At 48.9% G+C, this 15,832-nt stretch overlaps 6 protein-coding genes across 6 annotated transcripts; 2 read left to right on the top strand and 4 right to left on the bottom strand.

Annotated features, from left to right (window-relative positions):
* Positions 1-1,764: 1,764 nt before the first annotated feature.
* ABOM_009897 (uncharacterized protein) lies at positions 1,765-3,680 on the top strand (the record flags this gene model as incomplete). Its single annotated transcript, XM_022537025.1, has 3 exons — positions 1,765-2,023; positions 2,085-2,817; positions 2,873-3,680. 3 exons carry the CDS (start codon positions 1,765-1,767, stop codon positions 3,678-3,680), a joined length of 1,800 nt encoding a protein of 599 aa, XP_022385427.1.
* A 734-nt stretch (positions 3,681-4,414) lies between these two features.
* ABOM_009896 (uncharacterized protein) lies at positions 4,415-5,715 on the top strand (the record flags this gene model as incomplete). The annotated part of the gene is made up of 4 exons (XM_022537024.1): positions 4,415-4,856; positions 4,913-5,254; positions 5,313-5,419; positions 5,479-5,715. The coding sequence occupies 4 exons, from the start codon at positions 4,415-4,417 to the stop codon at positions 5,713-5,715; spliced, it is 1,128 nt and encodes a 375-aa protein (XP_022385428.1).
* A 960-nt stretch (positions 5,716-6,675) lies between these two features.
* On the bottom strand, positions 6,676-7,487 carry ABOM_009895 (pectate lyase; the record flags this gene model as incomplete). The annotated part of the gene is made up of 3 exons (XM_022537023.1): positions 6,676-6,930; positions 6,986-7,084; positions 7,137-7,487. The coding sequence occupies 3 exons, from the start codon at positions 7,485-7,487 to the stop codon at positions 6,676-6,678; spliced, it is 705 nt and encodes a 234-aa protein (XP_022385429.1).
* A 2,572-nt stretch (positions 7,488-10,059) lies between these two features.
* On the bottom strand, positions 10,060-10,660 carry ABOM_009894 (uncharacterized protein; the record flags this gene model as incomplete). Its single annotated transcript, XM_022537022.1, has 3 exons — positions 10,060-10,379; positions 10,438-10,491; positions 10,546-10,660. The coding sequence occupies 3 exons, from the start codon at positions 10,658-10,660 to the stop codon at positions 10,060-10,062; spliced, it is 489 nt and encodes a 162-aa protein (XP_022385433.1).
* Positions 10,661-12,995: 2,335 nt separating this feature from the next.
* On the bottom strand, positions 12,996-13,756 carry ABOM_009893 (GNAT family N-acetyltransferase; the record flags this gene model as incomplete). The annotated part of the gene is made up of 2 exons (XM_022537021.1): positions 12,996-13,249; positions 13,306-13,756. The coding sequence occupies 2 exons, from the start codon at positions 13,754-13,756 to the stop codon at positions 12,996-12,998; spliced, it is 705 nt and encodes a 234-aa protein (XP_022385434.1).
* A 929-nt stretch (positions 13,757-14,685) lies between these two features.
* ABOM_009892 (uncharacterized protein) lies at positions 14,686-15,267 on the bottom strand (the record flags this gene model as incomplete). Its single annotated transcript, XM_022537020.1, has 1 exon — positions 14,686-15,267. One exon carries the CDS (start codon positions 15,265-15,267, stop codon positions 14,686-14,688), a length of 582 nt encoding a protein of 193 aa, XP_022385435.1.
* Positions 15,268-15,832: the final 565 nt, after the last annotated feature.

Raw genomic sequence — 15,832 nt, 5'->3', positions numbered from 1 at the left:
CACTCTTCGTATAGTCAACTCTTCCTCGGAAGCATCAAAGTCATCACGCCGTCGCCAGCTAGAGATTTGCCTATGGACATCGAAGCATGCCTTTACCGCGTTGAAATAGGGGTCCCTTCTATCTGTGCTATCGACACGATTGTTAACCTGCCCCCAGCCAGATAGGCTTTGGTCGGGATTACTTGAAACATTAATCTGAATGCTGTGCCCGTAATCCATCTCGAGCAAGAGTATGGCGAAAGAAAGCAGAGCGGCGTTCCCCATTTTGAACACACGAGACTCAGCCGAAACGGGAAGGGTCGATGAGAATGACAGACATGTCAACGCCTTCTGAATACTTTTATTTGGCGGCGAAAAAATATAGATAGTTTTGGAGTTCATGTTGGAATCATAGAAGTCAAGGAGACAGTACCCTAGCCTTAGGGCAAGCTGTCGCCTATCCTGCAGGGTGTACATGGACGACAATGGTGGCGACCCGACTGGTGAGAAGATATAGTCGGGATGCCCGGATAGAAAAGCACCACTCTTGACGAGCTCGTCGAGTGATCTTTTTGAATAAGCTTTGAGATCCAATGTATGCCCCCCAATCCATCTACTAAGCAACCTGTCAGACCGAATGTAAAGTTGCAATACATGCCCTTCCGGGCGATCTTTTTTGACTTCTTGGCAGAGGTTGTTGATTGTGTTGATGTCATAATTATATCTGTTGGTCGTTGTTAGTGACCAGAAAATTAGATGAATATATCGTGCTTACTCGGACAAATCGCAGTATGCCCCTTGCCATTCGCCCGGATGTGCACAGGATGGTAGCAACAAGTATAGTTCCTGCTGAATATACCGAGGCTGACTAGTATCAGGAACTTTGAGAAAGATCTCGTGTTGCGTCCCACAACGTAGTCGCTCAAAGAGACGGTGAAATACCGTTATGGCTTTGTCTCTGTGCCGGGTATCGTACCAAATAGGGCCTTTGACTGTAAGAATTGTGTGACCGCTTGCTGCGCGCCTCGATGCAGGCTCTTGAAAGAGTCCCTTGATGAATTGGTTGCATTCCGTCACAGTGCACAGATACTGATGAGCCTGGTTACTATCTCGTGGAAGCCCCAATAGTACGGGATTTACACCGCCGGCCAAGTTCAATATCCCCCTTGATGCTTGGAGAAAGCTCACAAGGCCGTGCAAAAACGGGTACGCACATCCTTTGTCTTCGCATGCTTTTGCTACGCCCTCACCATGCGCTGTTACACGCCTGTCGTTGACAAGCCTGCTTAGCAGCTCACACACATTGCGCAGTTTTGCTTGACAATTGTTGAAGACAGCCAGCTGCAAATAGGGGTCTCTTGCTCTAAAGGTGAGAATCCCCTGTAGCTCGGTCCAAAATAAGCGGTGAAGAAAGCCTTGACTCGATCCAGGCGCTGTCAGCACACTAGGCTCATAGTATGCCTTGTGTTCCTCGAGGAGCGCTGCTATGTCTTGGAGCACACGCCACTCTTCACATACCAGCAGGAATGCCATAACCGGGAGCGAGCGGTGGCAGTCCACGTATGAGTGTGAACCGTCGGGATTTGCCTTGTTAAGGAACGTCTCAGGCTCATTGAGGAGGCCCTTTGTCAGGCTGAGGCCCAAGTGAAATCTTGTGCGCGCTAAACATGCAGTACAACATAAAACGTCGCCAGTTGCTGCCACCCCACCTACTCGTTCAGGCTCATCAAGCACCATCACCAGTGTAAATCCACAACGGAATATTGATCTAAACCACTGTTCGTCATGGAGGTACCCACTGACAACCGTCCTTTGATATATAACTTGGCTGTGGAGTGTGAAGATCTCTTTGATCAGGTGGTTAGAAGTATACCACTTTGGCCTATTCTCCCGGATTTCCAAACACGGTTCAGAGCGTGGGTTGCCAGTCTGAAGGTATTCGCCCGGCCAAACCAATGCCTTGACTGGCGACTAAGACAGAGGTCTGATATCCGTGATGTCATTGTTCAAACTTTGACCATTCTCCAAAGTGACCTAATAAATCGTATGTACCGCGTCTATGGCTCGAGAAAGGGGAAGATGAGAAATGCTAAGACAAATATCAGTCGCAAAATCAGATATCGTTGGCAGGAATGCTACATGTCCCACAGACACCGAACCCAACGAAAACCAGTCAATAATTGATGGGATAGATATGGAAGCTTTAAAGGCAGTAAATGGAATACTCAATGATCTTCATCCACTGCAGGCTGGAATACGAGACTCCACATTTGGAAGTCTCACTCCCCGGTTCCCAACTTTTGTTGGCGATCCGCATTTAGAGAGCTTCATGGAGCTAGCCTCGCGATGCATTCGAACCTTGTATCCAGATGCTCATCACGCGCTCCAATACCACCTGAGTGAGTCAATGACTGAGCGATATGCTGCCATGAAACGCACTAAGTCTCGCCAGCAGACACTCCAGACTCTGAGCGACGAGGACTCGTCCCCAATACTGACCATGGATGAAGAGCAGCCATGCTGCAAAACGAGGCCTGCACCGATACAAGATGAGATAGAGGGACATCATTCGACGTCAAATCAAGCCGGGGAACCGAGGGCTCTACAGCGTGGGGTGCAGGCCATTTCCCTATCCGACCCATCGTCGACAAATGCGGGTCAACTGAAAACGATCCTTTCTGACTCACCAAGCGACAGTCAGCCAGGCCCAGCTTGCTCCATGCATCTTGGACAAACCGGATATCCATCCCCACCCGAAAGGGACGACACTAACGTCGTTACCTGTGAGTGGTGCTCAGAGCCCCTGGATGAAAAAGCCCTGTATGGAAGAAATTGGAAGTAAGATCTACCCAAACCGAATGCTCCATGCGACCAACTCTTTAACCGGGATTAGGAACCATGTGGACCATGACCTGGAACCATACCTGTGCATATTCGAGGAGTGTTACGGAGGGTACCCGTATTTTGCGACTTTTAATGACTGGCAGGATCATATGATTAGCCATAGCCGGCGTTGGCATCGAGAGATATATAGGAAACCATCGTGGATATGCTCTGTATGCGACAGCCACAATGATGTCTTCAGTAGCTCAGAAGCCTTCTCGAGCCATACCAAGGACGTCCACTGCCCGGAGCTCACGACTGCTCAGCTTGAGGGCCTATCATGGCTCAGTGAGACATCACCCCCACGGCCCCGTGACCTATGTCCACTATGCGGCTACAGAGTGGTAGAAAACAGCTGCCAAACGCAGCGAATAAAGCCCTTTTCCCACCATTGCGCAAAGCGTACTCGGGAACCGTCAACAGACACGAGTAGCAAAAGCGCTAGGATAACCTATGAAAATCACCATGCTATGCCGCATTGCTCTATCGACATCCCCTCTAGCAGCTCTAGTGAAGATGAAGATCCCGAGCATTTGACAGTCCCAGCCCACACAGAGGGGGGCGACATGGTTGCCCGACATGTCGCAGCTCATTTTCAAGCACTGATGCTCCTGACAATCCGCCTAGCCTCCATACAGATTGAAGATGAGGCTATGGTTGAGGAAGTAAGGAGTGACATTTGCGATATTGACGGTAGTGAGAGATCAATCAGCGGCCATTTGAGTGTGGAGATGTCAGGTGTGGGCACAGCGCACTCGATCCATGGACACGCATATACCGATAGTGGGCCTTCAACAGAAGATGCAACTATGCCATGACAAATGGTCTGTGGCTCACATGTGAGCAATGGTACCAACAGAGCGCCTAAAAGTAAGTACCATGGTCCAGTCTATTATTCCATTGGGATCCTGATGGCTGAAACAGTGGTCTCCCGCAGCCCCCTGTTCATTGTGCTGTAGTGTCCATCCCAAGGGTTATCATTGTTGAATACATGTTTAGTGATCGAGTTATAATAGTTGCAGTCGTCAAATGCAAGACCTTCAGGTAACCGGTAGTCCATTTGTACGCTCGTTCTTAGCTCCTCCGGCAGCCTGGATATACGGCGTATTAGACTCCTAGGCCAGTATTGGTACTACAGGGGTAACCAAAGGTGTAAGTAGCTAAAGGACTAATACATAAATGGCCTTTTGGCCGGCCGGATGGCACATGAATTGGGAAGGAACAGCCCTGGGCAGAAGTGAGTTTGGGAAAGAAGCCATCTCGTTCAGCCGGTCCAGATCAGTTCGCTTAGAGATACACAGCACCAGCAACAACAACAACTACTACTACTACTACTACTACGACTCATATCACTACCAATTTACTCTATCATATTTAGATTTATTCAAGATCGTACACCCTTGAACTGTCAGACCTTACATCCCCGTCGACATACCATCCAGATTCTCTGACACGGGTAATTGCGAGGGCAAGGGAACTGCTCTCAGGCAACGAGAGCTCGAACAACAAGGGATTCGGAATTGATTCCAGACCTGCTCTCGTGATAGTAGCCATGAACCCCGACGGCCGCCCTAGTGAGGATGGAAGACCAAAAGTCGCTGAGCGTGCACGAAGAATTGTCAACCGCACTCAACGCTTTGTGCACGATTCTGGAGAGAATGTTGCCAGAGGTGCTCGAACTGTTGGCGACAATGTTCGTAGGGTGGGTGGACGTGCGGCTGAGCGCATGGTCGACAACTTGCATGTGGTCCTCCCTAGACTTGTCCGTCACCCGGTAGGATTCTATCTCAAGATGGCTTACGGCGAGTTTACCATACTTGAATTAAGGGATGGGCACCCAGACCGAGACATCACAGCTGCACCAGATTCGCACAAAATTGTGACTTCTTTCCTGCGAAGCCTGGGGCTCTCCTATCGCTATATACCAGATGTCCAGGGAGAACCCTGGTTTCTAGATGTAGCGGTGAACATAAATCGTCTCGTAGACGAAGCAGGTCAGTCGACTATCTTCAGTGTCAACTACGTCCCCACCCACTAAAGCGTGCTGCAGGACAAATGCCCTATCCAGGCGGTGCCAGGTTTCAACCCACTTTAGACCTTTGGTTGAGTAGGATCCCATTTCTAGTCAATATAGTCCAGCGGGAAGCGGGAAGACATATCATAGATGAACTGGGCTTTCAGGATGCAGAGCCACTTCTAACAATGGTCCTTCCGGAGGCCAATCAAACGATCCAGGCAGATATCACCGTGGAGCACAGGCGATATCGACTCCAGTGCCAGGTTGACTATGTGCTGTGGTACGGGTACAAGGCCAACACCGACATGCTCTTAATAATCATCACGCCAAATTTCATAAATGAAGCCCGATTCGCGGCGCCACTCGCAGCTATGGGTATGCTGATTACCGAGCCTATGTCCATTTACTTTTTATTTCCGGCTAACGGCAACAGCGTTGGTTTATCATATTCGGAAAACCGCTGGTCTGAATAGGGAAATCTACGGCCTCTATACAGATGCCCGGGACTTCTATTTTTACCATATCGATCATGAGGGACGGGTAGGCATACCCCGATGCTTTACGCTGTGGCCGCAACGCTGACTTGTCATTACCTCAAGTACTCCACGCAACCCTATGTTGGGGGAGATAGACGTCTTTTTTATGCCTGCCGGATGCTGGTGAAAATATTCGGTCAAGCATATGCAAAGGCTAGAGCCATTAAAGCAGCAGCTCTTCCAGGGATCTGGCGGTTGACAGAGCTCCAGGATGAAAGAACTCCGGAGACTGTCTACGACCCCCTACACCAGATCATAGTCGAGATGCGTATGACCCACCCACCCGTCGTCACTGAGTAGAACAATGCTACTCACCGTCTTCATGGGGCTAGTTCGACCTTACATATTTTTAAGACTGGGTTGAGAATTTTCGGGAAACCCTCACATTGGGCTATCACCGACTGAATTGGACGCAGCATTGTTCCTTCCAACGTGAAGATTAGCAATGAGCACAACTGACCTCTCAAGTCCCTTTACTACCCATACCGTAACTTCCGTATTTCTTGAGTAGCGGTAAATCCCACGCTCTCCCTGTCGTATACATCGCAATCTACCTACATCAAGCCCGAATCAAATTCAATATGCATGTCAAGTTCTGCAGCCGCATGTTGTAACCCACTCGTCAGCACTCTGGTAAGGCATGGACTCTGCGGGAATAGTGCAGATACTGTTTGCGCATATCGGTCCGCTTTCGTACTTGGAGAACGTTCCACCGTGATTGAGAATCGTACCTTATGCCAAGACGAAGCTACGTTGCTATTCAATAGGCCTTTAATATGTGATGGGATATCCCCAGGGAACGCCAAGCCGTCTCATACCTGGACCTCGCTAGCAGTGGAGCTAATTTGAGGCTAAGATACACTTACAAGCTTTGACCTTTGCCCATGCGATGGCCTATCAATCCCAATTGGCCGTTAGTGAAGTACTGGTGTCTTGGTATTGGAGCATAGCCGCAGTTTATATTAATAAACTTGGGGCGATTACTCATCTTTGTTAGTGTATACCATTGCAGGAGCCATAACGAGCCAAATGCCATTGAGTTATCTCATGGTAAAGATTAAGTATACTTGTTTGGCCTATGAATACCCGACACATCACTTTCTCTCCATGATCTCGGGCTGAATGTATACAATAGACACAATCTAAAGGTCCATACGAAAGTAAAGTATCTGTTTCTGTATCCAGTCAACCTAGAACATATGTACATCTCGCGTACACCCTCGCCATTATGCGAATCCAACCCTGCGAGTCACAGACCCTTTAACCAGAGCAGTATCCAACCTTGCTCGGCTCGCAATCACCCTCGCATCCATCGTACAGAACACAGGGATGATCAGCATCAGTGCAGACATTGACCAGGGTGGCAGTATCTCCAAAGCTCTGGTTGATACCGACAACCTCACCACCATCGCGGGCAGTGGTTCCCTCGACATAGACATTCCGCTTGCACTGGCTGGAGCAGTTTCCGCACGACCGGTACACCTTGCCGTAGTCTTCAGCGTAGAAGTTGATAATCTTTGATTGTTAGTCTTGGGTTCAGTCGGGTGTAGTCAGGGTAAGAGTATCTTACGTTCACAGTACCGCAGCCATTGTGCTGGACGACCTTGTCATCGGCGTGGTATGCTCCACCGCCGATAATCCAGGTCTGGTCTCCCTCTTTGTCGTTTTTCTGGGGATATTGTTAGCGGTGAGTCGGGGTGTAGGGTTAGCTGGGAACATACGATGCTAATGGCATCCTCGCAGACGTCCTCAAACCAGACAAACTCAAGGGTACAAGCGCCATCGCAGTGCACACCCTCGGATTGGTCAGCACCAATGATCACATTCTTCAGAGTAGCGCCGGAGTGGAGGTAGAAGACTGCATCCTTCCAGTCTCCCTCTGTCTGGCCACCGCAGGCGCCAGACCCGCGGTCGTACTTGGCCCAGCCGGCGTCGAAGACCTCGCCGGCTGCGATCTCAATCACAGCACTGTTGGAGTAATGGGCTGTGGGTGTGGGAACACCGCCCTCGTAGCCCAAACAGGCCAAAGCCACGGGGAGGAAAGCGGGAAGAAGGGCAATGCGAGACAACATGGCTAACCACAATCTGATTGCTTGCTGGAGGTTGAATCTCTGCAAAGATTGGAACAGCTCGTATGAATAACCTCGAGCTTTATATAATCCTGTCCGTCTCGCCCTCACTCTCGAACCCTAATCCCATACTGGCAATTCGCCGGCGGCGAAAAGGGAAACTTGATAGAGAGCCACTTAGCCAACATCCATGTCTCAACCTGAAGCCAACCGGTCCAATATCAAGAGCGAGTGCAATGCGTTCCTCCAATCACGGCGATATATCCAGAATGCCAGCTCTTGGGAGCCATATCCAAGTCGCGGAAACCCGCAATCTCCGGCATGCAGACTAACCCTGCCCAGCTTCTTGGCGGCGGAGCACTATCGCTTCTAGCCCTCCACTTTCTGCACGAATTGCATTGCCGAAGCTCGGTACTCCCGGACTTAAACCAGCGCTAGACGGTAGCTTGTGGCTGTGTAGAGCCCTGATGCATTGTGACTGGTACTTGCGGGTTCGACTCCGTAGCCGAGTGGGAGTTGTTCCTGGAATATCTCCACTAATGGGGTCTGTGGGATGGATGTTATTGCTGGTAGTTATATGTTCAGTAATCTTGTTTACTTTGTTGCCGGCCCGGATGAGCTCCATGGTGAAGGTGAAGATTCGTCCAGGTGTACCCTTCATGGTCCCGTGCACAAGTTGAGAGACACTTGACAGAAGAATATTGAGTGACCATGCTACACCCACACCTCAACGCACCTATAGCAATGAGAACAGTAATATTGTAGCGAACCAATGGGTCCGATAGTTGTGTCACTTAGAGTGAAGTAACTCCACCAACCATGACTGCCAAGTACGAAGGTGTAGCACGGCCTAGACCGGATGTGAAGACCGTTGAAGTCCTGATCATTTTAGATTGAAAGGTTTGGTCTGAGGCATATTCTGACTATGCTTTGCCCCCTTAGCATGGCTCCCTTTCTTGGTATTCGGTGTTCCTTAAGCAATTTTAACCCAGCTATAGTAGCCCGTACTATACTTTGAGGGAAGGTAGAGTCGAAGGCTTTTCGCGAGAATTATAAACGACCGGTGGAATGGCATTCTCGTGGGTCCACTTATCTATACGACCCTTGAAACTGATGGCGGATGGTTTATGCATTAGACATGGCACATGATTTTAGAATGCAGGCTTCTGGTGTTCTCAATGGGATATACTGTTCTTTATCCTGTCACTCATCTTTTTCTCACAATGATGTGATGTTTGTGTTGATAAACTGAGAGATTACCAAATGCGTAGACTACGGCAATTATATGTCCAGGACACCATTAAATAAGAACTTAGAGAGTGAGAGAAGCTCCAGATCTAGAGGCACGAAGGGTTGTGGGAAGCACCATACCAGCTACACATTTATATATATACTACCTCGTAAACACCGATGGAGTACCTCCGACGCTGAGATTAAGTACCACACATTGTACATTCTACATTGTACCAATAGTACACAAGGTATAAGAACCATCCAAGAGCAAAGCATATCCCCTACATATTCGATACCTCAGTGATATTTTTGGAACCGTAGAATTTGTTTTGGGAAACCAAGCTTGACTTCCCTATTCTCTCTGATATAACAGGATAGTAAGATGCCTAACATACAATTGGCCGGATGGTGTAGTTGGTTATCACGTATCGTTAACACCGATAAGGTCCTGGGATCGAGCCCCAGTCTGGTCATTCTTTTTTGCTGTTTTTATTCTGCTCCCGGGATGGTTGGAGTGGACCAGTGGATACCTTCGTTTTGCCAAGACCTATTTCAACCGAGGCTCATTGCAAGAGTGTTGGGAGGCCTCTCTCGGGATCGCGACGTAGTACATTTACTCGGAGACGATATTATGTTCAACAAGGTATCTTGTTCCAGACGGCCCATTATACGTTGTGTTCAGCTAGCATGACAGTACATATCTACTTTGCACACACAATCCTATAGTTTCCCCTGTCTTTTCCCATGGACTTCATTCCCATATGTATACATCTAACCAGGCTAAACAGGACCTTATGAGCACCGCTAGCCTCATTATACAACACAACCTCTCTGCCATACCATGAGTGCACGAGCGCCGTGCAGGTTTACACCACACAGGTATAGACAGGATGGGCAATATGGACATAGCAGGACTGGTCTCAATACATAGCTAGATATGTATCGCCTAATTATGTTTTCACCAACTCCTGCACCGATGAAGGCATCAGATAAATCGCGAGCTCTCCCGGCAGGTGGCGTGCATGCCAACCCGGATATACTACATAACAGCGTTTCCAATGAAGCGGACGACTTGATTCTTCACAACACAAGATTATGCCAGCTCATTTCTAAAGTCATTGTTGCAAACTATACATTAGTAAGATGCAGCAGTCCAACTCTGCCTGCAGTTGTACAATGCAAAAGGAGTGAATATATGTATAATTGGATCAAAGATACTAATGTATTAAGTACAAAGAAAAGGTAGAATACAGCGCCTGCAATACAATCACCGAATTAACACGAACCGAGATGAACCCGGCCTAGCGGAGGTTCACGACAGATACCACTCCGGACGACCCGTTTAGCAGCCCTTGCACTCCTTGACGTAGAGGTCGGCAGCGCGGTAGGTGGAGCTGTGGCGACCGTACCAGTAGACGGTCTTGACGGGGTTGTCACCGTAGCCCTCAACGGCGAAGTACGCGTTACCGCCGTGGGCGAAGAGACCCTTCTCGTCAACGCTGAAGTCGATGGTGCTGGCGCCCTCGGGGACGGCACCGGAGTGAGGACGAGTGAGGCCGACGGGAGCGGTGTCCTTCTCGACGACGTACAGGTTCTGCCAGCCGGTAGGGGTCGAGTCCTTGGCAGTGTAGGAGACGGCGCCGGTGTCAGGAGTAGCGTGGACTAAATGAGGAGATCAGTGACCTGTTTGTTATATCGGTAGGGCTGATGAGGGGCTCACAGATGGCGATGTCCTTGCTGGCGTCGGTGCCGTTGCCGCCGTAGTAGAGGTACTCTGCGAAGAGTTAGTGAATCAGTTAGATATGTCGGCAAGGCAACAGCAACATACGTCCGTCGGTCAGGACGGTGAGGCCACCCTCAGCAACGAGGGTGAAGGCAGCGGGGAGAGAAGCAGCGCTAACGGCGCTGAAGAGACCGGCAACAGCAGCAACGGAGAACTTCATGATGACGATGGTGGGTTTGAGAAAGAAGGCAACCAAGGCTTTGTAGGTAGATTGGATGGGAGTTTGTTGGATGAGTGACCTTGATGGAAGACGTGAATTGGGCTCGTTATATAGCTTGAGCCTGCTATTTTGGGCGAGACATGTTTTACCCTAAGAAGAAAGGTAACATCACGATCTTTCAGCATATTGCATCAGTGGCCCAGTGTTTCTGATGACTCCTGTCCGATTGGTAGTTAACCCTGGTGCTATATAAACTTGTTTCAGAGTCCCTCGTTCTCTGACGATCATTACCACATTATTCTCCATCACCGCCCCTGACACCGATCTGTTGGCCGGGGAGAGCCCGACGAACGCTATATTACCCTCAACATATTAGTCTACGGAGTTCTACGAAGAATGCTCCTCCGCTTATATGAGTCGCTTGTCTTAGTTATCGACACCCGAGAAAGAATAGTACAAGGTCAAGGGAAGCATCCCTGAAATGCGGAGTCACTGCGGGACACGATGGATCCACAGTGAGGTCATATAACATGGTTTAATATAACCGCCAAGTTATGCAACCCTGATGCCATTGTCTCGAAAGGAGAGGTGTAGGTAGGTTCTCAGATGGATACATAGGTGTACCACTCTTGCACACTATACAATACTGTTCTTACCCTATGTCTGGCACTTTCGCCGTGGTAGAGTTCCCCTCAGATGTAAAGCCTCGGCATTAATGTCAGGCTCTTTAACCGCCTGTTATTTCTCAATTATCCGCTGATGGTTACTAGTGGAGCCCCGCTAGGGATCTATAGTGCCGGCGAAAACGCGGCAAACCGTTGGCTTCTAGAACCAATATTGGACAGTATCCTACCCAGCCAGGGCTGAATAGCGTGATTGACTAGGACGATCTTCAGGGCTATGCTGAACCCAAGCCGAGGAATGCCGCTAGAGTGCTGAAGAGGGTACAGCGATCAGCGTTGCTGCTCCGGTTCCTCCCTGAATGTTCCTTTGGAAGGATGACTAGAGGATGCTGCCCAACGCGCTAGTGTGGGAACCATAATGATTTGTCCAAAATATTACCTCACAGCTTGGGTGTCCATACTGGATACCCTAACTATCCGATACTTCCCCGCAGCCATAAGTCGTATATCAATGCTTAGGGAGTCGTGGAAGCCTATAGCGAGTAGGATTAAACCCACCTTTATGATAAGTAATGAACGAAAAGGTCGGGAGGCATTGATCACAGAGGCACGAGCAGTTGCAGGCGATATTCATAGTTGTGAATCTTCCTGGGAGGTATCACATCCAGCCGGTTGCAAACTGAGACAAAGCTATGGTGGAGCTACCACAATGAAGTTTTGCGCCTGGCTATGTCGCTCTCTACAGAGATTAAGAATACTTGCCTGCAAAAGCTCGATCGTTATTGTCTTCATGGGGGAGTTCAGCCATGAGCCGCTGCATTGTGTCTTGAGATATGCGGGTTTCGTGTGTGTAAAGCCGCTGCATCGGAGGTGCAGTGTGCCTATTAAGCTCGACTATTGTTTATAGATGCCCCCTGTACTGAATGCACAGGGAGAGGAGCTCTGGAAGGTATCTAGTAGGGGATTTTCTAGTTGCACATTTTTATGCTTGCTATTATGGGCTGTGGCTATTGCTTTGCGTAGTACTGCCTCTCGGAATGTTCACGAGTAGCAAGCCCTGATTATCCATGTTACTGAACTCGACTATCAGTAGAAGATGTACGACTAAGACTGGGACTTTTGGGATCCTGCAGTGTATTGATCAAACCTTTGAGAGCTTTCCTATCGCCATCGGGGAAGTCCGCATACAAATCAGCTCCACATCCCTGATGACTCGGAGGTAGCAGTAGTTCACAGGTTGAAGGTCCACTTGTGTACGTAAACACGTCAGCTCAAGTCGTCAGTCGCTAGGCTTTAACTCCAGCTGCATGTCCATACACTTGAGAGTACACCAATGGACCACTTTTAGATTATGTGAGAGCTCGTACAACAACCGTTGAAACCTCCTGGCAGGAATGCCTAGAAACCCGAGTGATAATGTATGTTGCATGGGCGGCTAAATACGACCTGTACACATGTCGTAAGGCTGTCAAGCTTCTATCCTGATACTAAGCAGTTCATTAGTCGGTTAATTTACAATGATTTATGGACAATACCAGGGGATTTGTTTTAGATAACCCAGCACAGCCACGATAGGTGTACTGAGACTTTGTCTCTCCTCAAGCCGTACCCATGTTGTGTCTAGCCATGAATGAGATTAATAAAACTAAGATAAATGTGAACGTAGTCCTAAAAGTAGCAAGGTAATATCGTTAAAGGACAGCCCACATGGCTCACATATTCCTAGGGACATCGTATACCATGAAGTACGCTGCGTATTCACCAGGACCACCATACATCGAATCATCCTGAATAACTCGATCGACTTCCTGAAATCCAAGTCGCGCGTAAATCCCGCGTCCTGCTTTGAAAGCCATGGTAAAAATGGGTACTCCAGCCTGCTCAGCATACTTTATCCCGCTGGCAACAAGCGCCGTGCCAATGCCCTTTCCCTTGTTCTCTGGGTGAACTGCCAGATAGTCGAGCTCTAACCATGAGTTAGCTACGTACCATTGTTATTAAATGTCATCGATGTACACTTACTGATGTACGGTTTCTCCGCCAAGATGCGGTCCATTACAACATGGTTCTTATCATCGAGGCTATCCATATCCTCTCTTGGACTCCACCAAGCCGATTCAGCCAACTCCTGGTGTTTCTTTTTCTCATCCTCACCGACATCTGGTACCTGTGCCTCGGCCCACTCTGGACTGCCATCCCCTGCGATATAATGTCCGGATGGAAGTATCCAGCGCGCGTAACCAACCGCAGCACCGGTAACGGGGTCTACGGCTTGCTGATGCCGCACTTTCTCCCGGTCGCGCAGAAGATTACGCGGCTGACGCTTTGTCGCTTGCTCGATAATAAACTCCCGTTTCATGTCTTTCGGCCACAGGATAACCCAGTTTGGATCCTCCCAGAAGGCCGCCATGTTGTTACGCGCCAGAGCGGCGGCGTCATTGACGGAACAGGGCTCAATCGTCCAAGTTGTCATGGTTGTATTTGTGAAAACCTAGGGGAGTTGTCTTTGGACCGCCAGGGTGAGGAGTTTCTCAGGAGACTGTGGGTTTAACAATGGCTTTAGTGCGGATGCTCCGTTTGGTTTGCGTTCATGGGTTCTTCTTATTACGGATCTTAATTCTTATAGGCCATAGATAAGTACTGGCCAGGTGTACTTTAATGTCCTTCGGAGCGGATAGGGAGAAATCACCCGGACGATATCTTGCGTAGTGCAACACGCTGGCACCAGCTTGTCTTTACTCATGTTGTCTAGTGAACGATTGCAGATTGCCATTCTACTATTAATGGTAATTGATAGCATGTGTACCGGTTGGCCTAAGGTTCAGCTTCTGAAATAGATATCTTACCCGTTTTGTTCTACCTGTTGTATATACCTCTCAATGCGTACAGAATTAGTGCAACCAGTCTCTACAATTTTAGTACGTCGTGACCAATATGTATATGCTTGCGCTCATTGCCTTTAGATTATCAAGATTATTGTGTGGAAGCACGCCCACTAGCGAGGCCTTTCCCAAATAGACACAGTTAATGACACACAAACGGACTATCCAGACTGAATACATGTAGTGATTAAGCACACTTGAGAATAATTATTAACAACATGTCATTTTAACTACAAATACTATGACTTGCTGCATCTCCTACACAAAGATGCAGATTTTCGCCAATGCGTCAAACTAGTACGACGAATCAAAAGCTAAATTGTCAAAGACCGACGCCAAATGAGTGACTACAACCAACAGCAAGCGCTTGCTATTCTGAACCAAACAAAAAGCACACAAGTAGACGACAGAACACGCGTACAACGGTTGCATACAAGCAAAGAACAGATACTCGGTGAGCAGCACCTAGATCACATCAGTAACCTTCCCGTGTTCACACAATATGATCCTCAACCACCAATCAACAGTTGTAGACCAATGTAAAGCCGATATCCGCGCCATTACCAATCGAGTTCTGGAAGTTGACACTTCCAGCTGAGGTCTGCCACTCGCTCAACTGCACCAACCAGCTCATAGTAGTTGAGCAAGTGTTGGAGGCCAGTACAGTGTGGGCTGAATTTGTGGTGGGTCCCTTGGGGAAGATGTAGGTCGAGACCATTTCTCTCTTGTGTGGCGGATGGTTATACGTGGGGGCTGAACCGCCGTCTGTTGGGTCCGCAGACCAGACATCGGCCTGGGTGTCACTTGGTGCGATTTGGCCTTCGCTCAGTGCGGGAAGCTCGATTTCGAGTCGACAGCCGGTGGCGCCGGCGGGGATGTTGGAGAAGGTCAGCACGGAGATCTTGTTGTTTTTCAGGGGAGAGCCGCTGCGCTCGAGGGTAAATTGCTGGCCCGGGTAGGCAGTGTCGGGGTTTGCGGCGTCGAGGATGTGGATGATGGAGGGGGCTTGAGTGGTGCAGGCCCGAGGCAGAAGCTCGGTTGGGGTTGGGACAGCGGTTGCTGTAGAGAAGAGAAGGGCGATGAAGGCAATGGACTTGATCATTTTGAAGAATGAGACTGGTGAACGAAGCTTTTGGACTTCAGCTTTGAGGTGATCTTGTCAAACTGCGTTGGACTGCTTTGGCTAGATTTGAAGAAGAAGAACGATGGCTGCCGCTTATTTATGTCCGTTCCTCTCCATAGAGATCTGCCCACAACAGTCAAGCCCTCAAAGCTCCAGCTTGTCTGAAAATTCCCTCATGTGGCTTTCCATACTATACGTAATGATATCCAATCAGCATGATCTTTTACCCATGGTGGCTGAGACATGGATGTCCAGTGGTAGTAAACCAACATAAAACCAGTAACATTTGGCTAAAATAAGAATCTGGCGTATACGAGTCACTCGACTTTACGAGCTAGACTAACCTAAGAAAGGATCCTACGCTCATACACGTCGACAAGAAAGGGTAGCTCGCATGAAGCTGCATGGAACGCTCGATCTAGCCATTGCTATGTCGCAGTTCAGGATGTGAATATCAAGGCATACCATCCACTGCAAAGTGTAGATGTATCACGTTACACACATGTACATCCAATACGTTGGCAGGACTCTCTTCTGGAAGGGA

The sequence above is a fragment of the Aspergillus bombycis genome (genome assembly GCF_001792695.1).
Source record: "Aspergillus bombycis strain NRRL26010 chromosome Unknown contig00105, whole genome shotgun sequence".
Lineage (NCBI taxonomy): Eukaryota > Fungi > Ascomycota > Eurotiomycetes > Eurotiales > Aspergillaceae > Aspergillus > Aspergillus bombycis.
This window is presented reverse-complemented; position numbering and strand designations above follow the sequence as displayed.